Source organism: Xenopus tropicalis, chromosome 9 (assembly GCF_000004195.4).
Source record: "Xenopus tropicalis strain Nigerian chromosome 9, UCB_Xtro_10.0, whole genome shotgun sequence".
In the NCBI taxonomy this organism is placed as follows: domain Eukaryota; kingdom Metazoa; phylum Chordata; class Amphibia; order Anura; family Pipidae; genus Xenopus; species Xenopus tropicalis.
Genome location: NC_030685.2, coordinates 58,331,256 through 58,358,356, shown reverse-complemented (window position 1 = coordinate 58,358,356; position 27,101 = coordinate 58,331,256). Strand labels below are relative to the sequence as shown.

Genomic DNA, 27,101 nt, shown 5'->3' with positions numbered 1-27,101 from the left:
ATTAAAAGGGGTATAGATTCACAGGAGGAGGGGGTTATTCTTCCCCTTTACAGAGCCCTGGTAAGGCCCCATCTAGAATATGCTGCTCAGTTTTGGTCTCCAGTGCTCAAACGGGACATTATTGAGTTAGAGAGGGTTCAGAGAAGGGCAACTAAGCTGGTAAAGGGTATGGAAAGTCTCAGTTATGAAGAAAGACTGGCCAAGTTGGGTCTGTTTACACTGGAGAAGAGGCGCTTAAGAGGTGACATGATAACTATGTATAAATATATAAAGGGATCATATAATAACCTCTCTAATGTTTTATTTACCAGTAGGTCCTTCCAACGGACACGAGGGCACCCACTCCGTTTAGAAGAAGGGAGGTTCCATTTAAACATTCGGAAAGGATTTTTTACAGTGAGAGCTGTGAAGTTGTGGAATTCCCTCCCCGAATCAGTCGTACTGGCTGATACATTATATAGCTTTAAGAAGGGGCTGGATGGATTCTTAGCAAGTGAGGGAATACAGGGTTATGGGAGATAGCTCTTAGTACAAGTTGATCCAGGGACTGGTCCGATTGCCATCTTGGAGTCAGGAAGGAATTTTTTCCCCTCTGTGGCAAATTAGAGAGGCTAGTAGTTAGGCAGGTTATATATAGGAATTATGGTTGAACTTGATGGACATATGTCTTTTTTCAACCCAACTTACTATGTTACTAAGCGGGGAGGGTAAACGTGTAAAAAAAAAATGTGGGGGGGGGGTTGAGTCAAAAATCTAGGTTGCCCTTTAAGGTTCCTAAGGACCCTACTGTCTCCAGAAATAGTGTACTGGTTTATTACATTGCCAGACCCAAATCCCAAGTTATGGAAAATGCTTCATGTAAAAAAAACGAAACGTATTGGGATTATTTCTGTGACTTTCCATCTATTACTATTTCCATCTATTACTATTTCTATCTATTACTCTCTCCCCCAAAGAAACGCAGAAGAGATTAATTCATTTGAGCGCCTGAAAATATCCCAAAAGCTGTCCTTCCTTTCAAGTCGTGCGACAATGTCCAGCACATGTAATCACTTTCCGCCCTATCCCTATCTCTCACACAGCGACAAGATGTACTAGCGCCCCGCCCCGCCCCGCCCCTCCCAGTCAGCTGAGCCAAGCGTGTGTGTTGGTTCCCTCTCTTTGGCGCCGTTTTCAAGTTCCGGCTCTGAAGCTCGGGTCATAGTTGATCTGTTCGGGAACCTCTTGTCACTGGAGTGAGTTTCCCCTCGGTATGCTGCTAAGGGTGCGCTCTGGGAACCGGCCTCAGGAAACAACGAGGGAAGGAGCTCCTCTGATGGATGCGCCGGGCTGGGAGCGGACACGGGACGCACTTGGGGAGCTGGAGAGAAATTTGTGCTGCTCCAAATGGTACTGCTGTTAGAAAGAGCATCTGCTGCTATGGGATACTGGGTTTGAGTCATGCCTCTTATCCAGGCCTATACATAAGATATATAATGAATGAATAGGGTTTGTGCAAATAGTGCTAAACACACTTTTTGTTTTAAAAGTGAAACTGAAAGTGCTTTTGTTTTCCTGCTTTATAGTCGGTGGGGAAGAACTTAGTTTACCAGTAAGCAAATGAAACCCCTGTGCTGTTAAGGGTTCTTGTAGGGATGTAGCGAACCTAAAAAAAAAAAAAGTTTGCGAACACGTTCGCGAACTTACGCCAAAAAGCGCGAATATTCGCGAACTTTGCGAACCCCATAGACTTCAATGGGAAGGCGGACTTTAAAACCTAGAAAAGCCATTTCTGGCCAGAAAACTGATTTTAAATTTGTTTAAAGGGTGCCACGACCTGGACAGGGGCATGCAGGAGGGGGATCAAAGAAAAAAATTTCTCTAAAAAATACTTTGTTGAAAAAGCGTTGCGTAAAAACGAGCAGACCTAGCAAAAATACGCAGCGTTTTTTGCTATTTCGCGCTATTGGCACCATGGAAACGGGATTTGCTTACACCAGTACTAGGCTGAAAAACGCCATATGTGGTTGTGCGGCATTTTTTAGGCTGAGAAAAACCCAGCGAAAAAAACGCGGCGAACCCATATTGCGAACATACGCGGAAAGTTCGCGAACACCCAATGTTCACGCGAATTAGTTCGCCGGCGAACAGTTCGCTACATCTCTAGGTTCTTTATCTGTAAGCCTGAGACACACACAGCAAAGAGGGTTAGGGATGGGCTTGTTTGTACAGCATTCATAGTCTCTATTTCCAGGGGTAGTACACTGCCTTTTTTTACCAATAGTGCTTTTGCCAAATGGACTGTTTACCATGAATATCCTGTAAATTGTATCCTTATAAACGGTCCTTAGTGATATCTTCTGAGTTCCATCATTTGTTTAAAAGCCTTCGGCCTCCTGGTTTTTTTTTTTTTTTTTTTTTTAAATGGTCATTGAACTCCTCGGTAACTTATAATATAATATTCTTATTTTACAAGGGGGCACTGTATTCACTGTATAATACACATCACTGTATTTGTATTACACAAACTGTCCTAGTCCAATCCTATAAATGGGCAGCGGGGTGTATGAGTATATTTCCTCTGTACAACAGTATCAAACGGCAACCAAATAGATGAAATCTGAAGTTCCAGCTGTCTGTCATGCTTGAAAAAGACTTAAAGTTCTATAACATAAAATGAATCTGCTTTTTTTCCCTGCTGGTATTTGTTTTTTGATTTAGTTGTATTGTATTAGTTGTTTGATTTATAAATAATTAATAAGTTTTTAGACAGTTTCGCTTTCAAAATATACATTGTTTCTGACTCCTATTCTTCTTTTCTAGTATGTCTATACTAAAGGATCCTGTGTGTTTGGGTGGATGTGAACATGTGTTTTGTTGGTGAGTACTAATCAATCTCACTGTGTCCCTAAGCAGTTAGTGATGCGCACTTCTACATAAAATTGACCTGTGTATGATCCCTATCACATCCTTAAACCACCCACCCAGACCCAAACATCACAGCTGTATTAAAAAAAAGATGGCAGAGCAAATGCCAGAAGACTTGGGCATACAGGCAGATAGGGCCAATGGCATAGTCAGTTCTCTTTCCTGCTACCTGCTGGAAAAGTGTTTCACTAGCCTGTGGCTAGATCTATGTTTTCCGGACAGCTCATGGGACATTCTAAGGAATGTATACTTCTTTGTATTATTTATAAACAAGCAAACATGTTTTTTTGCACTTATAAACTAGGTGGTTTTTGCACACATACACAACTCCAGAGTGTGCCAAGTGTACTATTTACTATTTCAAGTGTTTTTCCCCCTTAAAAGTTTAATTAGCAAGTGTGGCTAGCATAAGTTTAAGCTACATATTAAACCTTTGCATTTTTATTGTGGCAGTGAAGGGCCCCATTGTGGTTGTTTGTTCTGTCATTCAGTTCAGTGAACCTGTCCACCTGTCATTAGTGGTACCTAGCAAGTTTTTTTGCTACCTGTCACCACTTGAAACAGATGGATTCCATTGGACTGAATGTCAGGTGAAATGACTATTGTCTTGCACCTCTACACGCTGTTTAAAAATAAATAAATAAATAAAAACCGCACCTGAGAATACATCCTTTGAGCAATAGGCTTAGGGCTGTCTATTAATAAAGATCTGGCACCATACTGCTAAGTATTTATATTTTGTTTTCATTTTAGGACATGTGTGAATGAGAATATTGGGAATGAGTGTCCACTGTGCAACACACCTGCATGGGCGTGCGATGTACAAATAAACAGACAACTGGACAACATGATACAGCTATGTGCTGATCTGAGAAACCTGTTGAGTAAGGGCAAAACAGATGGTAAGCAGAAATTCTCATTGTATATCATTTTATCATATTTACGTACATTTAAGAGTTACGTTTTTCGCTCAGCCAAAAGACCTAATAAAAGCTCCCTACTACTAAGAATGCCAAATATTAGGAGAATTAGACATTAATTATAATTTTTCCCTGATGTGAGCCATGATAGTAAGGGATTCACAACACAAATTGGTTAGGCTTTATTGATGGCATACTACCACCAGCTGTGAGGTGGTCTGAAAAATGGTGTAAATTACAGCATTAGTCTAGAATAAAATAAATGACGCAGCTCATTGTCGGGTGATTTCTGCTATTGAAGTGCATGATGTTTTTGTTTGTGTTTTTTTTAACCCTAAGGGCTTTGCTCTGTGTGCCCACACTCTGGCATTTGCCATAGCCTTTAAGGCAGGTACACAGGAGTGTACAGAAGCAGATCAGGGTCTCTCAGCCCGGCAGAAAAATGCAGGGCTAACAGAAGCAGATAGATGCTCTGTCTGACCTCGCCTTTAAGGACAACAGTAGAACTTTATCAATATGGCATTTATTGGACACCAGTTTCTACACCATTCTTTACACACCTTTATAAATCTGACCCTATGAAATCCAGGGTTTGACATGTGTAGCAGCTTTGGTTTGATCTGAAAAATCATCTGTAGTGTTGCTTTGAACTTCAGTGCAAAAATATTTCCAATTTTTTGGCAGTGGGAAGCCAAAAGCAAAGTGTGGTGTAAAGTGCAGTCCTACACTTCAAAGGGTCTCTAATTGAATTTTTTTTTTTTTTTTTACTTGTTCCTTTAAATTTGCTTGTGAAGTATTTTATTGTAATTATTGTAGTAGCAATTATCTCCTTTTAAAAAAAATTATAAGAACAGTCTGAAATATAAATAGACTTTGATGGTAATTACACTTTAAATATTTTCTAAATGGGCATTTCTTTCTTTAAATAAATTTGTTTGTATCTGCTTGCCTTAAATGATATGAGCCATTTGTGAAATGTGTTTATATAGGTGACCTATATGGTGCTATTTTTTTGATACAATGTTCAGATAGGTGATATGCTATAAAAAAATAGTATGTTTTCCCTAAAAAGAATTTGCTTTGAGCTTGCAGAATACATAGAATAACTTTTTCTAAAAAGTTAACCTTCCCATTTAGTATTTTTTGGCCATTATTCTAATATTGCATTATATTATATCCATAAAACTTAATGGTCTTTTGAGAAAAGTAATTACTGCAGGCTTTGCAGTGGAGAACTTTGCTTTGTGTTCTGATACTGATGTCTCTCATAAAGCAACAATATTTAAATAAGGAGCAAAGGCATTTTGGCAGTTTATAGCCACAATAGTGTACACTACAGCGCTATATTCTGTAGAAAGAGTTACCATACCTGAGTTAACAGCCTTAGAAGCTCCCTCTGTTTGTATAAGATACCAGCTGCCATAATTGCTTGGTCATAGTAACTGCATGCTGCAGCTCTGGCTGCTGGTAGCTCAGGTTACAACTAAAAGAGGAGCGGTGCAGACTCTGCTGTGCCCTTAAGATTTTTCTGAGAGAAGGATGTCTGATACTGAAGAACATGCACAAACAACAGAAGAAAATAAATCATATGTTTCTTTTGATAGAGGACTCAGAGCAGCTTTTCTGGTAATGTGACTTGATAACCCTATTCATTTAGCAATTTTTATTTGTGTTCTGAAAAATAAGTATGTTAAAGGAACAGTAACACCAAAAATGAAAGTGTATTAAAGTATTTAAAATATATTGTAATGTTACCCTGCACAGGTAAAGTTGTATATTTGCTAGAGTAACGGTACTATAGCTAATATAAATAAGCTGCTGTGTAGCCATGGGGGCAGCCATTTAACCTGGAAAAAAGGAGAAAAGGCACAGGTTACATAGCAGATAACAGATAAGCTCTGTAGAATATAATGGGGCTTTATCTGTTATCTGCTATGTGCCTGTGCCTTTTCTACTTTGAATGGCTGCCCCCATGGCTACACAGCAGCTTTGTTTATATAAACTAGAGTAGTCTTTCTGAGGCAAACACATTAGCTGTACCAGCACAGGGCAACAGTACATAATATCGTAATTATTTTTATACACTTTCATTTTTTGGTGTTACTGTTCCTTTAAAAAAAAAACTGAATTCTTGCAGTCAGTAGATTTACTGTATTACCACCTGCACAGGTACTTAAATTTCAGCATATTTTGAGATGTTATATGTTACCTATTGTGAGTATAGTTTTATTTTTTTGTTGTTAACCTAAGGGTGCACCACCCCTTTAACTTTTAATATGGTGTAGAATGGCCTAATCTTTGCTGGTTGCTACATTAAATAGGACCCTAGCAACCAGCTTCTAAGAATAGGACTGGAGAGCTGCTAAACAAAAAGCTTTAATAATTCAAAAACCTCAAATAATAAAAAATGAAAACCAATTGCCAATTCTATCAAAATATTACTGTTTACATCATACTAGTTAATTTAAAGGTGATCAACCCCTTTAAACTATTGAGTCAAGAACCCCTCGTTTCCTGTCTACATTTGTGCAGAAAGCCCTGCAGCAATTTGGGGACCTATGAGTTACCCACAAAAATGTGATTTGTTGGTATGGTTGCAGGGCCAATATATGCTTCTTTTACTCCTTTTATCTACACCCCCCCCCTTCCACTGAGGGCTGTGTTATTTGACTAAACACTTTGGCACTTGGTGGACTGACATAGCTGAGCAGCCACTTCCTATGTACTATATTGCATGATGTGTGATCTGTTCTTCTGAATTGTTTATCTTGCCCCCCTCACAGTTTTCTCTTCTGTGAATATTAACCTGTATAATTTCATGCTGTCAAAAACCTGTTTTAACAGCTCTTTCTGCAAATTAACAGTTCTTTAATGAAGGTGGTAATTAGGAAAAAGGAAACTTGTGACGATCACAGAAAAGCACTTGTCACATAGACAAGGACTTGGTTGATTTTTTTTTTAAAATAATTCTTTATATACTCAAAGTCCAGTCCAAAGTCCTGATTTTTAGTAAATGTGTGAACATAATGTCGGTGGAGAATTTAATATATTTCTAAATAATAAACTGTAAAAATGGACTCTCCAAGGGCTAAAAATGTAATTCAGAACAGTGAAAGCCAATTACAAGTTATAAAATAATATATAATACTAAAAGAAGGAATTATTGAGTCTGGCACAACTCTGTGCTTGAGCACATGCCCGCAACCCCAGCTAGTCTGTTGCCTGTAGAATTCCAGTTAATAAAGAGAATCATAATAATCTCTCTAATGCTTTATTTACCAATAGGGCCTTGGAGCAGACATGAGGGCATCCATTCAAATCAGAAGAAAGTCGGTTCCATCTTAATATTCAGAAAAGGTTTTTACACAATGAGATCTATGAAGTTGTGGAATTCTCTCCCTGAAACAGTTGTACGAGCAGATACATTAGATAGCTTCAAGAAGGGGTTGGATTGCTTTATAGTAACTGAGAAAATACAGGGTTATTGAAAATAGATCTTGGTACAAGTTGATCCAGGGACTGGTCCGATTGCCATTTTGAAGTCAGAAAGGCAAATTGGAGACGCTTCAGATGGGGTTTTTGCCTTTCTCTGGATTAACTATCAGTTTCATATACTGCTTACTGTTACAGTATGCAAGCGTTATTTTACATAGTAATTGCAGTATATTTGGAGGCATTCTAAAATGTAGTTTGCACTGAGAAACCTGGTTGCCTCTACAGTAATGATGCTGCACTAACTGTACTGCCTGGTTTGATATAAGCACACTGTCTTAGGTCACTGTGATCCAGGGTGGCTTTGAGCCTTATGTCCCGCAGAGTAATAAGAACTTTCTAGTCCAAGCTGGCTCTAAATAGGTATCATTATTTTCTATGGGGTAATTATGTTCCCATAAGGAACAATGAAACAATTTTCAAGCCAGCTACCTCAAGTGTACTAGGAGCCCTAAGAGGAGCACTCAGAAGCACAATTTCATGCCCAAACATATGCACAGGTTAACCCTTATATAGCATAAAATATGAAGTATATTCTGGATCTGTATTCTTGTTTTGCAAAATGCAACAAATTAGGGTGTTCAGCAAGTGGTGCTATAGGTCAGTGCCAGTAAGGATATGCTGTTAATATTCACCACAGGCAGCGAGATTCAACTATGAGCTTATTGGAAAACTTCTGAACACTCCATGGAACTGATTTGCAAGCACTGGTGCTAAATTACCCAGTACTGCTGTCCATAGCAACATAGACAGATAATCTGACTGCTAGGAGCAACTGCACTTGTCCATATTGGCACCTGTGTTAGTAAATAAACCCTCATATATCCTAGTTTCTATTCACAATAATTTTTTTCCCTGTAATTCTTCTGCTGTATTTTATTATATGTTTTATGTTCTCCATTAGGTGCATAAAAATGGTCTTTCATTCTGTACCCTGTTGCACTGTGCAACATATTTCTAATATTTCCAAACTACTGAGATAAAGGAATGTATTGTTCAGCCTTGGCTTCCTGGGATGGGCAGATTAGTTACTAGACTACATTTCTCTCTTTGGATTAATAAGCTTATAATGATTGATTATATAATCACTAATATCTTTTGTGATATATTTGGATAAAAGCATTATTCTGTTTGAGTCACTTTGCTTGTGCAACATTTAGCATAACATTGCATGACTGGTGTTTAAACGACATGCCTTTTCTTTTTCATCTATAAAGGAAAATAATCATTTCTCAGCATAGGCATAAATGTTACCCAGATGGCACCAAAACATTTCCTTTTTATATTTTAATAAAAGACAAGTTTATCAAAGAGATTTCTCAACTTCTGTTGGTAATGGGAAATAATTTGAAAGGCACACAGTGTGGATCATTATATTTCTTTGATGCAGATTAATCGTAGCTAAAGCTGTGTTTTGTAATTGCTTCATTTGCCATGAGTTTTTTTGTTACAGTAGATGGTGGAAGAACACGGATTTAACCTTAAATATTCTCAGTGCATGAGATAATTTGTATACCGTCTAGAGTCAGAAATTTTTTTTCTTTCATAAATATGCCATAATTGTTTTATAAGTTTACATGTCTGAAACTTTACAATAGCCCTATACAATATTAAAGGAGCAGTATTTTATTTATTTATTTTATAAATGAATAGGGCTTTTTGTAATCCTTGCAAATCTAAACTTTCCTTTTTTCATTTGTAACATTTTCTTAGGAAAGACTTTAGATAGGTAACGTGCCATGGATTCATAATATCAATAGCCTTTTTCCAGTAAACTCTAAAGCTACCACCAAGTTCCTACCTTGGATTTAAACCTTGTCTCTTGATGATGATAATACATCTGCTCCACATGCCTGTACCCAGCACCATGTGGCATAGGCCTTATAGTCATTAACCCATGGTAATATGATGAAGAATACTCAAAGCCGTATTCCCCTTTAAAGGAAGAAAGAAAGGTAAAAACTAAGTAAGCTTTATCAGAAAGGTCTATGTAAATACAGCCATAAGCACTCACAGAAATGCTGCACTGACTTCTCTGTCTCTGTAATGCATGTGCCAGAGACACGCAGCTCTATGCCCTCTGCTGCTCCCCCCTCCCTCAAGAATGCTAAGAACGATTAACTCTTTATTAGCCTTTCCTTTAAGTCATTATTGGGGTGTTTAGGCTCAGCTGGCAAAGCCCAGTTGTTGGAATCTGATGTGTTTATAGCAAAGAAAGCAATAGAGTCTAGCGGCAAAAACAGAGTGATAAGGAAATGTTAAATACGGATCAGTGGTGATATCTAACTGCAGTATCAAGAAAACAGGCATGAATTTGAATATACAGTATTTTATAATATATTAATATTATATTATATTTTTACTGTGTATCATTATCCTCTTCCTGGTTGCTAGGGTACATTCCAAACTGAAAAAGTTAAATGACTCAAATAACATTGAATTTACAGATTTAGCAAGTGAAGACTACATGGCCACTTTGACCTGTGCAATGTTTCATTTATTCGGTTACTGCATGGCCTTTAGTTAGGCCAAACAACCCGTTTTAGCTGTATTTTATGTTCAGACTTTTGGAAATGGGCAGACAAATACCTCCTTAATGAAAACCATAAAACATCAGAGTCTGGTTGCTTTTCAGCACCACAAGCCTTTGTCACTGGGTTGTGATATAATTGAGAAATGCAGCTGAAACCATTTACTAATTTTGTACTTGATTTTGGATAAATATTTTGTTTTATTATGACTCACTAAATCGAAAGTTAACTCACCCTTATTACAGTGCTGTCTTGTCTGGATCAGGTAAGTGGCGTGATAGGCATTATAATAGTCTGATGTGCACAACCGCTGACATTGCTATCTGGTACAGCCCATTCCAGTTAGGTGTCCGGATTGTTATTGTCTGAATATTTTACTGTGTTAATTTTCATTGACTATCTTTGTGGATCTATTTTTTTTTAAAAAAATATATATTCATTATTTATACTGAATACTTGAAAGAAAAAAAATTTAACATACAGTAAAATGCAATCCATCACTTTTTAGTATGAAAGATTAATAGCAGTGTTTAAGAGTGATCGGCAGTCATTTTGGCCCTATTAAGTGCACTATAAAATTATTTTTTTTATATAATATCTGCTTGTGGTTTTGGTTAGAGCAAGGATTTCTATGAAGAAGATAAAGCTGTCTTATTATGTGGTATATTAAGTAGAGGCCAATTTTCTGTCTCTATTGTGCCTTTTTATTAAAATATCCCACAGCTGTTCTTTTGAGAAATAGCAGAGTCAAGTAAAATAGTTCTTAACAGGTAAAATGTATTCCCACAAGTACAGTGTTTTAGCACCATTAAAGAAGAGAACCATTTCAAAACAATTGCTTCTATTAGAAGCTAATGGTGCTTACATAAACTGCTAAAAGTGACTTATAATTCTCCCTTCTCTTACAGAAAACAAAATGGATTTATGTCAGGATATGTTGCACAGACTAAACCCTGCTAACGAAAAGCACAAGAAAAAACAAATAAAGATGTGGTTTAGCCCACGGACCAGGAAGGTGAGATGCGTCATGGAAAAAACAGAAAGGAGCCAACAGTTTTCATCAAAAACTTGTCCACAAATGACCTCATACGAGTATGTTTCAGATTCTCCTGATAGTGAGCCTGTGAAAAAGAAACCTGATCCAAAACCTAGAAAAAATAAAAAATTGAAAGATATTAACAGAGAATGGGGTATTGATACAGGGAATGAAATAGATGAGCTATCTAATCCAAGCAAGGAACACAAGTCGGGTAAATCTGTTTCGTTTTGTGGCTCCATGATCATGCAGCATAGTCCAGAGGTGGTTGTACAAAGCAGCTTGAAGAATGACACACTGGAAGAAATAAACCCTCCTAAGAATCAGTGTGGCCTGGATGAACCTGTGGAAATGCAATCAAACAGTTTGAAAGAAGTGAACTGCCCCAGTCCCAGTGCCACATTTAAAAACCAAAACAAAGAGGAAAAAACAAATCCTGTGAAACGCAAAAAAAACTTAACTCCTATATCCTCTGCCTCAAAGCGCCTAAGAAGAAGGTCAAGCGATATCTTAAATGAGAGAAGTTTAAAAGCAAACTCACCTGATAAAGGAACTAAAACAGCGTCTCGGCATAAATCTGCTGAAAACACAGAAAGCACGGAGACGGCACAATGTGATGCTAAAATGTGTTCCACTCCTCCACCCCACGCGAAGCAGAAGAATGGTGGCAAATCAGGGCAAAAAATTACAACTGTGCAGATCTCGCCGAATAATTTGACAAATGTAAAAAGAAACCACAAAGGAGAGACAATGTTGCATTTGGCATCAATTAAGGTAACTGCTGGATTTGTTTATAGCTAGATATTCTTAAAGCAGCTAAAATTTCAAAAATTAGTTTTGCATTGTTATGTTAAAGCAGTTTCACTTTAAAAGTTTAACAATAGGAGAGGGCATTGCCTGCTTAGCTAGCAACCTGTCTTATCCTCACATTTCAATAAGAAGCAGCCTCTCTGAGAAAAGTGAATGCTGTACTTGGCAGCACAGAGTATCTGTGAATGCACATAGTGACTGCTATGAAGAGAATTCCCTATAAATTAGCTACTGCCCCCAAAACACTGAGGGCAGCTTGAGGCACTGTCCATATGGGAATACAGGGGTAGAATTTCTTTGGGCTGTTTGCTAATTATATATATTTGTTGTTAACCTAAGCAACAAGGCAGGCTTTAGCATTGCTGCCCTTTTTATGCATTTTTGAATATAGAAATTAGTAAAAGCACAATCATGCAATGGTTTATATGCAGTCTATTATATTCAGCAATATTTTGGAAAATATAAAAAAAAAAAAACTATATTCTTACAACGCAATACTGTAATCCCCATGATTTATTTCTCCTGCACTAGCTGGCCTTCAGGATGGCTTTTACAGGGATTTTGGCAGCTGAAGTGAAGGAGTGAAATAGTAAGAAATGCCAAAGAAACTTTGTATTTCAAAGTGTCAAGGTTTGCATGCAGGGAAAACTTTCTACAGAAATCCTTGAAAAGGGATATTGTAATATTTGCTTCCAGCAACAATAAATCCAGCCCTACAGTACCTTAGCTATTAGAGGCACCTCGAGAGACCCAACTATTTGCCAGGTAACTGCTTACACAATCCACCCAACTTTAAAAAAAAAAAAAGCTGCATTTCTCACACTTAGGGGCACATTTACTTACCCACGAACGGGCCGAATGCGTCCGATTGCGGTTTTTTCGTAATGATCGGTATTTGGCGATTTTTCGGAAAATTATCGCAACTTTTTAGTTGCCATTACGAATGTTGCGCAAAATCTGGCGATTTTTTCGTAGCGTTAAAACTTGCGCGAAAAGTCGCGCCTTTATCGTAGCCATTCCGAAAGTTGCACAAAATGTTGAGATTTTTTTCGTAGCGTTCGGATTCATTCAAGCTTCAGTATGGTGACTTTTCTTGGGCCAGGTTGGAGCTGCAGGGTGCCATTGAGTCCTATGGGAGGCTTCCAAAATCATGCTAAGTCTGAAAGTTTCACCCGCCGCTTACGAGCGCTCAATAAGAAAAAGTCGCGACAAGATACTAGCGAATTGTAATGGCTACGAAAAACGTGTGTTTTTTCGCGCAAATCGTATTGGTAACGAAAAAGTCTCGACAATTTCCGAAAAGACGTAAAGGCGCCGAAAAAGTCGCAAAATGTTCGTTTTCCAATCGGAATTTTTCCAATTCGAATTTGTGTCTTAGTAAATCAGCCCCTTAAACTGTTAAAGGGGAAATTTAAGGGCAGATTTAGCAAAATGTTTAAAGGAGAAGGAAAGACTTATAAAGTGTTAATCTCAAGCTGCAGGAATACCTTCACTCTCTATAGTGCCCTTCAGTCTCCCCATATTTCTCTTGTTCAGATGATCAGAAGCCTCATAGGAAAAACAAAAACGCTGAGCTTTGTAAAAAAAATTCCCATGATGCTTCACTCCTGCACCAAGACCCCTGTACATGCACAGTTTGTAAGACTATGAGGAAGCTTCCTGCTGAATGGTCCAGATAACACATTCCTAAGGGGGCGGGGAGGGAGTTCTTAGCATTCTTCAAGGAGGGGAGGGAGAGAAAAGCGAGCTGCTCAGACTCCAGCACAGTTTATGGCTGTATTTACATAGACCTTTCTGATAAAGCTTACTTAGTTTTTACTTTTCCTTCTCCTTTAAAGCTTAATACATAAAAGTTGACCCATGTTTTATTCATTCCTATGAGATTTCTAGAGGTATATTTATCAGTGGTTGAAAGTTAGAACTTGTCATTTGATAAATACGCTTCTAAAAATCCAATAAGAATAAATAGAATGTGTTAGTAAGTTTTCTTATGTATTAAGCTCTAAACGCACATTTTTATAAAGCAGCCCCATAGTGTATACTCCAAACTTGCTGCAGTTGATGCCCCTGCTTTTAAATATTTGTTAAAAATCTTCAAAACTTTAGATTTTAAATGAATTGGCTGATTTGCTGACATACTTCCCCTCTCCCTGTCTCGGTTAATACAACTTTTTAAATTTGTCACAGGAGGGTGGTTATCACATGTGATGGACAAGCGATGCCTGGAAAACAGAACTGAGTCTCTCTAAACAGGCTATCTTGCTACTAACTGGGCCAGTTGCGTTGTTGTTTCATCTACATGAAATGTGTAGTTGACAGACGTAAACTACTTTGTGCTAAATTCCTCTTCATCCTCCTTAAATTAGAATTTAAATTATTACAGCACATCGGCCACTTAGAAGACTTTATGGGACTATTTTTATCAACACTGGGCAGATTTGCACCTAGGAAGTATCCCATGGCAACCTGCATCTGGATGAAAAAAGGGAATCCATTACTGGTTCCTATGGGCTACTAACTAGGGGCAAAGTTTCTCGTTATTGATAAATGAGTCCCACTGGTGATTGTTATGGTGAAAGCATAATACACATACTTAATGTCCCTAAAAACTAGTATATTTACCATATTACAGCTTGAGTTAAATAAATTACATTTAACTTTAAAAACCATTGGGTTTTTTCTTTATGCTAGATACTCAGTCTGGTAGTTAATCACAGCCATCATCACTAGAATTCCTTTTATATGCAGAAATAGTAACTGTTATATGACCATTCTAGGATGCCTGTTAGCTCAGTTTTTGGCGCCTGCTTTGAGATAATTTAATCTTTTGGAAGGCAATGGATGCTGTGCCTGATTATCATGCATTTTCCAGGAAATGCTCCATTGGTAAGAAAATTGGTCTGGAACCAGTGAACATCTCCAGGAGAATACTAAAAATTCAAATTCCCGCAATTAAGCTAACTATTGTATGCCTGACAATAACTTTGTAAGAAAGATGAATGAAAGTTGATAACCTGGGAGATCAAAATACTTCTTCGTACACTCTTTTTCATTTCATTTAAAGGAACAGTAACACCAAAAAATGAAAGTGTATAAAAGTAACTAAAATATAATGTGCTGCTGCCTTGCACTGGTAAAAGTTGTGTGTTTACTTCAGAAAGTCTACTATAATTTATATAAATACGCTGCTATGTAGCCATGGAGGCAGCCATTCAAAGGAGAAAAGGCACAGGCACATAGCAGATAACAGATAAAACACTATTGTATACTACAGAACTTATCTGTTATCTGCAATGTAACCTGTGCCTTTTCTCCTTTTTTCCAGCTTGAATGGCTGCCCCCATGGCTACACAGCAGCTTATTATATATATTATAGTAGTGTTACTGTAGCAAACACACCAATTTTACCAGTGCAGGACAACAGTGCATTATATTTTTATTACTTTAAAGCTCTTTTATTTTTTGATGTTACTGTTCCTTTAAGCTTGTTATTTATTCTGCTATTTTTAACATTTATTGCTTGTGGTTCTGATTCACTGGGAAGAATGCCCTTCAAAAATGTCTGCATGCAACATGACTACCATAACCAGAAAATCATTTGGACAAATGATCATCATGTCTTGTTCATGTATGTTTGGTTTTTTTTCAGCCTGTGCACATCTTGCAAGGTACATTAAATTGTACAATGGGAGTGGAGGAAACCTTGCAGATATGTGGATAAAGGCTGTCATCCAGGATATATACTTATTTTTATTTTAACTTGGTGACATTAAAGGGTGCCCATGTAAGAGTGTCAGATCTTTGTAACCACTTCAGCCACACAAAAACTAAAAGGTGTAAAGTTTTCTACTGGTCTTGTCACCTGTAGCAACCAATCACAGATGGCAGTTAGGGGCATTTTTCAAGGCATTCTTATTGATTGCTGTGGGCAATCTTTGGTCCTTTTATTGCATATGGTGGGCTTAATATCCAAACGGGTTTCTTGTGACTTTTATATAGCTTGTCTGTCCAGGTCCTTATGTCCCAATATATTTATTAGAAATGGGCAGTGAAACAGATGATCTTTATTGGTTATGTGTGCATATATTGTGTAATTAAAATATTGTTTAGAAGATGTACTTTCTCTTAAATTACAAAGATATATATCTATAATAAGTTTTGTTTCAAAAGATCTCCAATAACAGCTCTGCAAGAGCAAAACAATTAAATGAGTCACATTCAAATGTTTTATTTATGCTGGTGGCATCATATCCTCTTCCATAGTGTAACCTTTTAATAATGTATTGCCAGCATCTTCTCCCCTGCTGCCCTTTCCGATAGGAGGCAATGACCTGAGAGCAGCTCTATCCTGTCCGATGAGTATTGCCCAGCATGTGCAACTGAACATTTAAGGTTGTGGCGCCAGGTATAGGGTGGCAATACAGCTCCCTTGGCCATGCCACACATTTACAATACAGTGCAAATTCTTGACCATGCCACACCCTCCTAGCAGTTTTACACAGTATGCATTGAAAGCAATCGTAATTATTATGAAGGGAGAAAAATGGGTAGTGGCAACACAGTAAAAGTGTGGGCCCTGCATCCAAAGAATCTCAAGTACATTACACAGTGAGCTGAGGGCAGTGGCATATCATGCAAAAACATTTTGCTCCTTTTAAGGCAGATGGGGAACCTGAGAACTCCTTAATCTGTGTAGGGTCTCTCCAGTTTAGACCTAATTATGCCACAAACTTCTTAAAATGCTCAGAAGATATGTGCTCCCTTTAAAGGTGGCCATACACGCACCGATATTATCGTACGAAACCTCGTTTCGTACGATAATCGGTGCGTGTATGGCATGTCGGCGAGTCGACCGATATCGCAGGAAGCTGCCGATATCGGACGACTCGCCGATCGGACAAGTTTGAAAATTTTGATCGGGCGCCATAGAAGGCGCCTGACCAAAATTCTCCCTTCAGAGCTGAATCGGCAGAAGGAGGTAGAAATCCTATTGTTTCTACCTCCTTACCTGCCGATTCAGCCCTGAATGGTGTGTGGCGGATCTTACGATGTTTCGTGCGACCGATGGTCGTACGAAACATCGTCGGATCGCCACGTGTATGGCCACCTTAAGTTAGATTTCTTTGTATTTACATACAATAGAGATGGAGATGGGATTTTATTTCTGTGGTTTGCAGTCAGTCTAAAGTCAGAGTAATATTATCTGTGGCTACATTCGGGAGAAGCCTAAATAAGCATCTGAAGTATAATAATCTGAGACTGAAATTTGCTATAAATGAATGTATATTCCACTATTTAGTCTATTGCTCTCTAGGAAATGAATGGTGGACCCTCTGCACATATGGTTTCTAACCATAGTAAATAAAGGCTCCATTTTGCAGCCTTTACATTAAAAATAAAATTAACATTTTATCTGTATGCTAAATTCTTTAAATCTAATTTTCCAGAAATTTAATCTAAAGGTTTAAGGCTACTAGATATGTATGTTCTTCATAAATCAGTGCTGTTTTTATGTGCACAATGTTATATATTTATACAGTATTGTGTAAATCTATAAATTATTGTATATATGTTATATATTTAACAGTTTTGTAAAGTCTTTTATATACCCATAAGTGTGTGTGTGTGGCATAATTTTGTGTTTGTTTTTATATTGATTTAAAGTCATATATTTTAAAGTTGTAACTGCAGTCGTTATCTGTGAATATCAGAAGGGCTTTTGTTATTTTCTGTAATGTTATTTATGACCAATGCCTTTCATATCCAGAGTTAAAAGGGTTGTTTAAAATTTAGTGTATTTGTTTTCTATTTGTACCAAGAAGGCAAAAGCTCAGTACTTATGCTCAACTTAATTCATTACACAGGGTGATATTCAAGGAGTGGAGGACCTTCTTAAGAGTGGGGCAAATCCTAATGTGAAGGACAATGCTGGTTGGACCCCACTGGTAAGTTTATTTGTCCTTTGAAATATCACGATATATCCAATATAGTTTTGTGTTTCCCAGGCAAAGTACCAGCAAAAAAATAAAAAAATCACTAAGAATTGTCAGTGAGTGATGATTACAAGGCATGCAACTAATGATCCTTCCGGAGATCTGTAGCAATGTCTGCTGTTTAATCTCATTGTGTTCCTAGGGAAAATATTGATAATTAAAAATTGCAGTTCCTGTTGGTCCAGAGCTAAAACTTTTAACTGCCTTTCTGCCTCATTTTAAAATAAACATTATAATTATATGCCGGTCTCCTTTTCAAGGCCCATTTTATTCTGGTTGAAAACAAATGTACTGTTTTTCTACCATTAACAAATGTCTTCTGACTTAAAGGGGTATAGACAGTTCATGAATTCATACCCATGTCATACCTATACCCTGGGGATAACGCTTTTGTTGGGCAGTCCCAATCTCCCTCTGGAATATTTGTAAATATTACTGGTTACTGGAGATGGAATTTGATATTTTTATATACTAAAATAACTTTCTTTTGATAAAAGAAAATTTAATTCTAAGCAACTTTTCCAATGTACACTAAACATTTAATTGTAGTTTTATGACTGTTATTGAGGGTACAGTCTAGTCATTTCTATTCCATTGACTGTTCTAACAAAATACTATTAATGGTTAATGAAAGGCCAATTTCCTATGGAAAGATTAGTCACCCACGATAGATCTCTGCTATAGCAGGCGACTAATCTCTCCAAAAGGCTTTTCAGTCCCCTTTGTTGCCAGTGGAAGGCCTTTGTCACCCGCTGTCGCAGAGATCTATTGCAGGTGACTAATCTCTCCATGGGACATTAGCCTAAAGGTTTTAAAATCCAGGACTGTCAGGTTGGACTGTAATCTCTTGAACTCTTAACTGTTTGCCTATAGCCTAATCTCATTTGATTTCTTTAGCATGAAGCTTGCAATCTTGGACACACGGTGATTGTTGAGCTGCTGCTTCAGCACCATGCGCTAGTGAACACTACAGGTTACCAGAATGATACACCACTTCATGATGCCGTTAAAAATGGCCACATTGCCATTGTCCAGCTGCTATTGTCTCATGGAGCTTCCCAGGAGGCAGTGTAAGTTTAAAGGCATTTTGTCATGATTTTTATGGTGTACTTTTTTTTTTTTTTTTAAATTCCAAATAATTCAATCTACCATTTAAAATGTTATTTTTGAACTAACAAATGTATTTTTTTGCTGTAATATTAATGTGTAGGCACCACTGTGCCTGAGTCTGAGCTTTCAGAAGGAGCCAGCGCTACACATTAGAACTGCTTTCCCAAGCCGGACGTGGATTTTTTACCACTGTTCTATCAGTAGTCTCTTCCTAAAAAAAAAAAAAAGTTAATTAACATCCCTGCCCAAGTTGAGTTTATAATCTAAATTCCCTGTTATGTTTACACAACACAGTATTAGGGTCAATTTCCTAATCTAATTTTATTGCCTAATGAAATGGCATGCTGTTGCTCTCTATGTTAAAGGACAAGGAAAGTCTAAGTCACTTGGGGGTGCCAAAATGTTAGGCACCCCCAAGTGACTTAAATCGCTTACCTTGTACCCCGGGCTGCCTAACATTTTGGCACCCCCAAGTGACTTAGACTTTGCTTCTCCTTTATTTGACTAAAGGTCCCCATACACGGGGCGATTCTAGCTGACGATATCGGTCCCTTAGACCAGTTCGGCAGCTAATCGGGCCGTGTATGGGCACCACTGACGGGCCTGCCCGACCGATATCTGGCCTGAAATCGGCCAGATCTCGATCGGGCAGGTTAAAAAATCTAGTCAAATCAGGGACCGCTAAATACATTAGCCTGGATTTTCCCGATATCGCCCACCCGTAGGTGACATAGCCAAGCAACCAGATCTTAAGGTGTATGGGCACCTTTTAAGGAGCTTGTTGGGACAACTATTGTCTGAAAATGTGTAAGTTCCTTCTTTCAGGCTACAGATTCTTTTAAGTAATTTGCAAGAAAAACCAGGATGATTTGGAGTATTTTGCCACTATTTGCAAAAATTATAAAGGCATAAACCTAAAATCTAACCCATCTGTCATTGCCCTAAGCCTCTTTTCTTTGTTTATTTTAATTCATATACATATAACATCAAAAGATACTGTTCTCATCTTGTATACGTTTTGAAAAAAAAGTTGGGATCACCTACCATTTATCCTTCATTCAACTTTACATTGATGAAAACCAGTACCTACCATGTCTGAAAAATAGATCTGAACATGCTTTAATATATGCACTTAGCACCACCTAGCAATACATTATGTCAGTTCTTAACACATTCTCTTGCACATTATTTTTGGGACTGTGTATGTATGTATGTATGTTTGTTTATGAGATATGTGCTATGCTATTGAAATGGTTCCTATATGAAATACAGGTTTTACTGCTTGTTTGGAGCCCAAAGATGTAAACTGTGATCAAGACAGTCTTTTTTTTTTTTTTGTAACTTATATTTTTATTTATTTTTTTCCAATAACAAAAGCAAGGACAGAGAAATACAAGGTTATATGATACAGAGGCATATTAGTTATCATGAAGCAATGAACTAATGGAGTTATTGTACCAGTGATAAGTCTTAATTGCTGTTTCTGCTTTTTCTGCAAAAGGATAACCAACAATAAGATAGATTCAAAAGGGAGGGTGGAAAGAAAACAGTTAAGGCTAAGGGTACAGATAACTGAAGGATGCATGTTATAAGCCTGGGATGGTTGTTAGATTATTAGACATTGGGTAATCTATATTGGCAGTAAGTCTGCTACTGGGGGGGGATATAGGCGGGTGGGCGGGTGTCCCTTGTGAAGCTTAATGAAGCTAGGTGGCCAGGCCATTTAGTTCCCAAATGTCCCAGATTTTGAGGTGTTGAGGGGTGTTGTTGTGTAGAGTGGCGATTCCGTATTCAAATTTCCTGTTGGAGTTCACTCGGTTGATTATTTCAGTCATGGAGGGTGCAATTGGTGATTTCCATTTGGCTGCGATGGCCAATCTGGTTGCGGTAAGTATCTGGTTGATTAATGCTTGGCCACACTTACGCATTTTGGGGAATGGTTTCCCCAATAACATTGTAGAAGGGTCTAGGGGAACCTCACGTGAAAACAGTCGGCCCAGTAAGCTTGCTATTTCTGTCCAGATGGGCTGGATTATGGGGCATTCCCAAAAAATGTGTTGTAGGGAGCCCTGGGATCCGCAGCCTCTCCAGCAGTTTGGAGAATGGTCCAGGAAAAGCTTATTTAGTTTTTCGGGGGTGTGATACCAGAACATCAGGATTTTGTATATGTGTTCTTTTTGCCTGACACAGGTTGACATTTTTTTTGCGTTGTCCCAGATATTTGTCCAATCTGTTTCGGATAGCGGCTGGGTGAGTATCAAGTCCCATTTGTTCATGTATTTGTGTCGGGCCTGGGGGCCTTCAGGTATAGTTGTAAGGATATTGTAAAGTGCTGAGATTAGGCCTTTTTGTGGGAGACCCCTTCTCGCTATGGTTTCAAATGTTGTTGGGTGGTTGGCTCTTGCGAAGTTCGCATAGGGCGTTAGGAAATGCCGTAGTTGGAAATATTCAAACTGCTTAAGGTTGAGTTGTGGGGCTTTGTCCTTTAGGGTTTGAAGTGGGAGCACTGTATGATTCCGAGGTTCTAGCAAGTCCTTTACAGTGTGTAAGTTCAATTCTGCCCATCTTTTATGGAATGATGGGTCCATGCCTGGGGGGAAATTGGGGTTCCTCAGGTAGATTGTATTGCTTGACAAGTCAGAGGTCAGATTGTGTTTATATTTGAGCCTAGTCCAGATTGAAAGTGTAAGGCGAGTTGATGATAGCATGCTTGGGGAGAGATGCATTTTCTCTGTTTTGGACCATATTATTGAGTTGAGGTTAGCTTCCTTATATATATCGCTTTCAATTTGGCCCCAGATAGTAGGTGGGCTCCACGTTGACCAAGCCAGAAGTTGTCTCAGGTGTGCAGCTTCATAGTATTTTTGTAGGTTGGGAACACCCAGCCCGCCTCGCCTTGTTGCTGTCATGATTACTGATTTGGGGATTCTATGGCTACAGGAGTTCCAGATGAATTTATGGAAAGAGGCCTGCATATCTTTTAGTATTTTGGCTGAAATCAAGACACTGTCTTTTAATCTTCAAGTCATTACTGAGCTAATTTTTACAATGAAAGTGAATGTAAAAGCCGCTTGTTACAAGTGGTTAACTTTTAAATGGTTAAAGATCTTTATCTAACTTAAAATGGGTAAATCATTTTAAGGATCTTCTTCATATTTAAGGCTCTAAGGGTTATAGAAAAAGATCTTTATCTAACTAAGCCTATGTACAGCTGTAGCCAAAGGGATAAAATGGAGTTTCCTTTTTTATACTTTACAATTCTGCACTTCTACCTTCTTTGCAGAATATTCTCCTGTGTAGGAAGGATAGCAAGCTGCAAATGGCAAATATGATCTGGACCACTGGACCTATTAATTGTCCCGCTGGTCTAGTTAATTCTTTCCCCTTAAGTTAATCTTCTGCGCAAAACTCATTTATATTTTTTTTACAGGCTCTTCTTCATGCACTGCCTCTAATTCCTGTGCCTCAAACTGGCCGATGCACAGCAGGCCAAGTTGTTGACAAATTAGGTGCTGTGCATTTTTGCAATTTCACAGTTGTTCATAAACACTTCATTTTAAATGGACTGTCCTGAAAGTTTTTCATGCACAGCAGGATTGTTATGAGGCTTTTTCTCCATTTTCTGGATTTTACACTAGGGATATTGGATGCTAAAGAGTATAGAGGATTATAAAAGGGTATAGAGGTCTGGCTGTTAGAGGGAAACTCAAACCTGTCTTTGCAATTAATTAAAAAAATGTATCATTTTAACCCACCCACTTCTCTCTCCATTGTGTTTCTGTAGTTTGCAAGCTAGAAGTGATGTATTTAAAGATATGAGTATTCATTTTGGTTTACAGAATAGCGTACAGGTATGGAACCTGCTGTCTGAATTATTTCTAGAGAATTCGACATTCTGCTACATTTTCCTTTATATATATTAAATGTCTTCACTTGATACTCCTCGTGTAAAATTCACTGTGCTGAAGTCCTTTTCAAATTAAACATGAAACCCAAATTCCTTTTTTTAACACATCCATATCCATTATAAAGGCATTTAAAAATCCCAGCTGTCACTTATTTTGCCTGCCCCCTCTATATTAGTTAAATAATGTATCTGTTGTAAGTAAAGTTACATTTATTGGGGAGTGCCACAGTTGCAAGTCTGCATTGTTGGTTATTAGCCTATTAGTGAGAATTGCTCTTCCCCATCCTCCCCAGTTTCTCAGTAACTTTCTATGGGTTTAGCCTGCAGACATGCTGTCAAACATTTCCTTGTAGAACTGATATTGCTTGTACAAACTTGGGGACATCATGTAGGACCACAGTGGGTGACATAGGGTGGAAACATAGGGCACTTCAGCCATATCTGATCTACTTATGTAGAAGCATGTTGCATTCAAATATGTGTGGTAGGCAGTGGGGAAACCAAATGATTGGCTGCATGTAAGGCACCTTTAAGAAACCATATAGTTTATCCATTTAAATATAAATGAGTCTTTGTTGTGGTACATCTTAAAGGACCAGTGGCTTTGAAAAGGGAGGGTGAGACCAGAATATATGTTATTTTGTCTGTGTGTCGTAAAACTTTGCCAAGCTTATGTCTGATACAGTAACTCATAGCATCCAATAGGGTATTTGCTTTCAAACGGGTGGCCAGGAAATGCTACATTTTATTTACAAAATGTATGAGGCATAGACTGTCTGGGCAACAAACATTCCATGTTCAGGCAGCTTGAGGGAGGCACAACATTCCAGTGGGAATAGCATATGCAGGGAAGCAATTCTATCTGCTCTTTATTTTATAGATAATATCTGTGTTAGAGGTGTTTTTCCCTTCTGTGCCAACAGAGTATACCCATGGCAGGGTTCTTATTCTGAATGTAACACACATAGCACATTCACTGTATGTTTGAACCGGCATGAAAGTTTTGGATCAAAGGATTGCGCTTTTATTTATTTTATTTTACCTGGGGAAGGAACTGGCATTGTACTATGCCAAATATCTGCAATACCACACCAGTGTGTTTAATGGTCTGGAACTCCCAGGATGCTGTGCTGAGACTGAACCAATTATCTGTTAATCTGTAGCATTTGCAATATGCCAGATCCCAGCACATTATTAATGCAGCAGGTCCAAGGGCTTCTGTTAGTGCAAAATTAATCAGGGCTTTCCAGAAAAGAGCTGATCCAAAATCTTCTGTGGAGTTTGAAATTAACGCCTTCCTGCCTTCCATACTCATTTGCTGCTACTACGATCTCAAAGTGTTATAAATTATGGATTTGGTTAACATTCCTTTTGCTCTTTCAGTTCTCTCGCTTTTTCATTTTCCAGAGAAACTCTTGCAGATATTGACTTTGCATAAATGTAAGTTTTTTTTAATGTGGAATATACCTATGGAGTAAAAAAAAAAAAAAAAAAGATATGAGAGTTGAGTTGAAGCACTTGATCTTATTCTGCATTTAGAAAACATACTAGGATTTTTATTTCTAAACATCTAGGCTTTATAACAAGAAAAAAATCAAACCCTGGAATTCATCCAAAAGATTGAGGAGCTTTGCTTCACAAGACAAAGCAGTTTACCACAGACTTTCTTGGGCTCACTGTGTTTTATTCCTCTCATTTGATTCAGCAGCTTGCCCTCCTGCAGTCCATCTGCTTTTGCCTGTAATTTCAAGGCTTATATTTTTGTGTGTGTATCGTGAGTCCAGCCTACGGAAAAACAAGACGCTGGAAATAACTTTTTCTTGCTAATGTATCTAGTTAAAAATCCAGTCACATATTGTATTTACTTAAAAACCCATCTGTGCTTGTTTTACCAGTAATATATTCGGTCTGCAGCCTGTAGACTATGCAGAAACCGAGAAGATGAAGTCGGTACTGCTGGAAACCCAGACAACGAGAAATCGACTTTTGTTGCGTCCATGCCTTGAAGTAAGTTTGGAAGTCTGCTTGTAGTTCAGCTCCATTATTCTCACAAACCTCAAATCTGCATTATCTTCAAAACATCTTTTTTTCAGGCAAAGTCTAAAATCAAGGCATCTATATGAATCACTATAGTAAAAGTTTTTCAAATTAAGCTATAGTAATGGTATGCACCGTAGCAGGTAGCAATTGGCCTTCACATTTCATTTGTTGCGATTTTTACTGTATGTTTTTTAGTTTTGTTTAATCACCCTTGCAACTAGGCAGCAGTCTGAAAGCCAGAACAAAACGAATAAAGCATGATAATGTAGACTAAGTGAAAAGTTGATTAGAATAGGTTGTTGGTAATTAATGGCAATACGGGTATGGGACCTTTTATCCAGAAACCTGTTCAGAAAGCTCCGACTTATGGGGAGGCCATTTTTCATATAGTCCATTATAATCCGATTTTATTTTTTTTTCTCCATAATAATAAAACTGTACCAGTACCTTATATCTTTACTTGATCCCAGTAAAAATATAATGAATCCCTTTTGGAAGGAAAGCAATCCTATTGGGTTAATCCTATTGGTTTTGATGGTGATGCAAATTACAGTAAGAGCCCTAATTCAGAAAACCACAAGTCCTGAGCATTCTGGATAACAAGGGAGAGGGCAGTGTTGTTTGTTTGTTTTTCTTTAACCCTTTCCCTGCCAAGACCGTAGGTACTACGTCGTTTTAAAAAAAGCAGTTGCCTGCTAACGACGTAGTACCTACGTTCTTTCTCCCTTAGCGCTTCTCTCTGCATCGGCGGCAAAAGCCGCCGGTGCAGAGAGACAGATGCGCCCCCAACCCCTTCGGCAACGAGCCGAGGGGGTTGGGGGGGATGGTCCTGCGATGCGATTATCGCAGGACCATCCTACAAGCAGCAGATGCGATCGCATCGCATCTGCTGCTTGTACAGCTTCCTGCTTCCCCCCCCCAGAGCCGCCTCCCACCTACTTCCTCGGCGACTGCAGGAAGGAGAAGCAGGGAACCGATCTGACCTTCAGACAGGTAAGTGTGACTTTATTTTTAGTTATACACACTTTAACACACATTTACACACATTTATATACATTTATACACACATACAACACAATTTAGCACAGTTTTTTTTTTTTCCACTTTGCACACTTATATACACTCATATACACTTATATACACTCATATACACTCATATACACACTGTCACACAACTTTTACATGTGCACATGTATACACAAACTCACAAAAACTTTTTAAATTTTTTTAAATTTTTTTTTTTTATTTCCCCCCAAAACTGTTTATTTTGACAGCGTGACTATTGGATCAGATATTCTGACCACTAATTATGCTGTCGTGTGACTTATTTTGTTGTTTCATTGATTTGCACATTTTTATCCCTATATTAGTATTCCTGATCTGTTTTAGCGTAGCTTTGCCATGTGCAACTTTGGTGTACAAAAATAACTTTACCTATTTTGAATTCATTAGAATGTGTACTTTCCAAAAATATATGGTTTTCTGGGGGTCCCTGTGTACTTTGGGGGTCTTACTGCATATAATAGGCCGTCAGGGGGCTCTGTGTGCAAAAGCTGAGCTGGCAGGCGAGAAATCCTTATGCGCTATTTTCATTTTGGGGTCAGTACATACCGCAGACTTTGGTATATCTATGCATATTGGGCATCAAACTGTTCAGTAGGCCTCTGGTGTTCCTATTTGGGGTGACTTGCCTTTGTACGCAAGAAATTGTGTGAGATAAATGCGGCAAACTGCAACATTTTTATGCGATTTTCTCAAATGTCATAAAAACCACTAACTTTAGGAAAGCTTTGCAGATGGGTACTTTGGTGTAGAAAGGACTCTTTACCCTTGTTGGATTTGTCAGAATGTGTACTTTCCAAAAATATATGGTTTTCTGGGGGTCCCTGTGTAGTTCGGGGGTCTTACTGCATATAATAGGCTGTCAGGGGGCTCTGTGTGCAAAAGCTGAGCTGGCAGGCGAGAAATCCTTATGCGCTATTTTCATTTTGGGGTCAGTACATACCGCAGACTTTGGTATATCTATGCATATTGGGCATCAATCTGTTCAGTAGGCCTCTGGTGTTCCTATTTGGGGTGATTTGCCATTGTATGCAAGAAATTGTGTGAGATAAATGCGGCAAACTGCAACATTTTTATGTGATTTTCTGAAATGTCATAAAAACCGCTAGCTTTAGGAAAGCTTTGCAGATTGGTACTTTGGTGTAGAAAGGACTCTTTGCCCTTGTTGGATTTGTCAGAATGTGTAGTTTCCAAAAATATAGGGATTTTAGGGGTCACCCTACATTTCTGCAGCTTCTACCCCTCATAAAACTGCCATGTGTTTATGAATTAGGTAAAGATAAGCCATGAAAT

At 38.2% G+C, this 27,101-nt stretch overlaps 1 protein-coding gene across 2 annotated transcripts in view; it reads left to right on the top strand.

Annotated features, from left to right (window-relative positions):
- The first annotated feature begins 1,106 nt into the window (after positions 1 to 1,106).
- bard1 (BRCA1 associated RING domain 1) overlaps positions 1,107 to 27,101 on the top strand; it is a 37,040-nt gene continuing 11,045 nt past the window's right edge. Inside the window, exons 1-8 of one of the 2 annotated variants that reach the window (XM_018097509.2) lie at positions 1,107 to 1,389; positions 2,803 to 2,859; positions 3,661 to 3,809; positions 7,113 to 7,184; positions 10,759 to 11,660; positions 17,561 to 17,641; positions 18,587 to 18,759; positions 24,602 to 24,713. In XM_018097509.2, coding sequence (XP_017952998.2) covers positions 1,253 to 1,389; positions 2,803 to 2,859; positions 3,661 to 3,809; positions 7,113 to 7,184; positions 10,759 to 11,660; positions 17,561 to 17,641; positions 18,587 to 18,759; positions 24,602 to 24,713 — 1,683 coding nt within the window. In that variant the 5' untranslated portion in view covers positions 1,107 to 1,252. The remainder of the gene's footprint in view (positions 1,390 to 2,802; positions 2,860 to 3,660; positions 3,810 to 7,112; positions 7,185 to 10,758; positions 11,661 to 17,560; positions 17,642 to 18,586; positions 18,760 to 24,601; positions 24,714 to 27,101) is intronic. The other variant, XM_002931994.5, reaches the window with a different exon arrangement.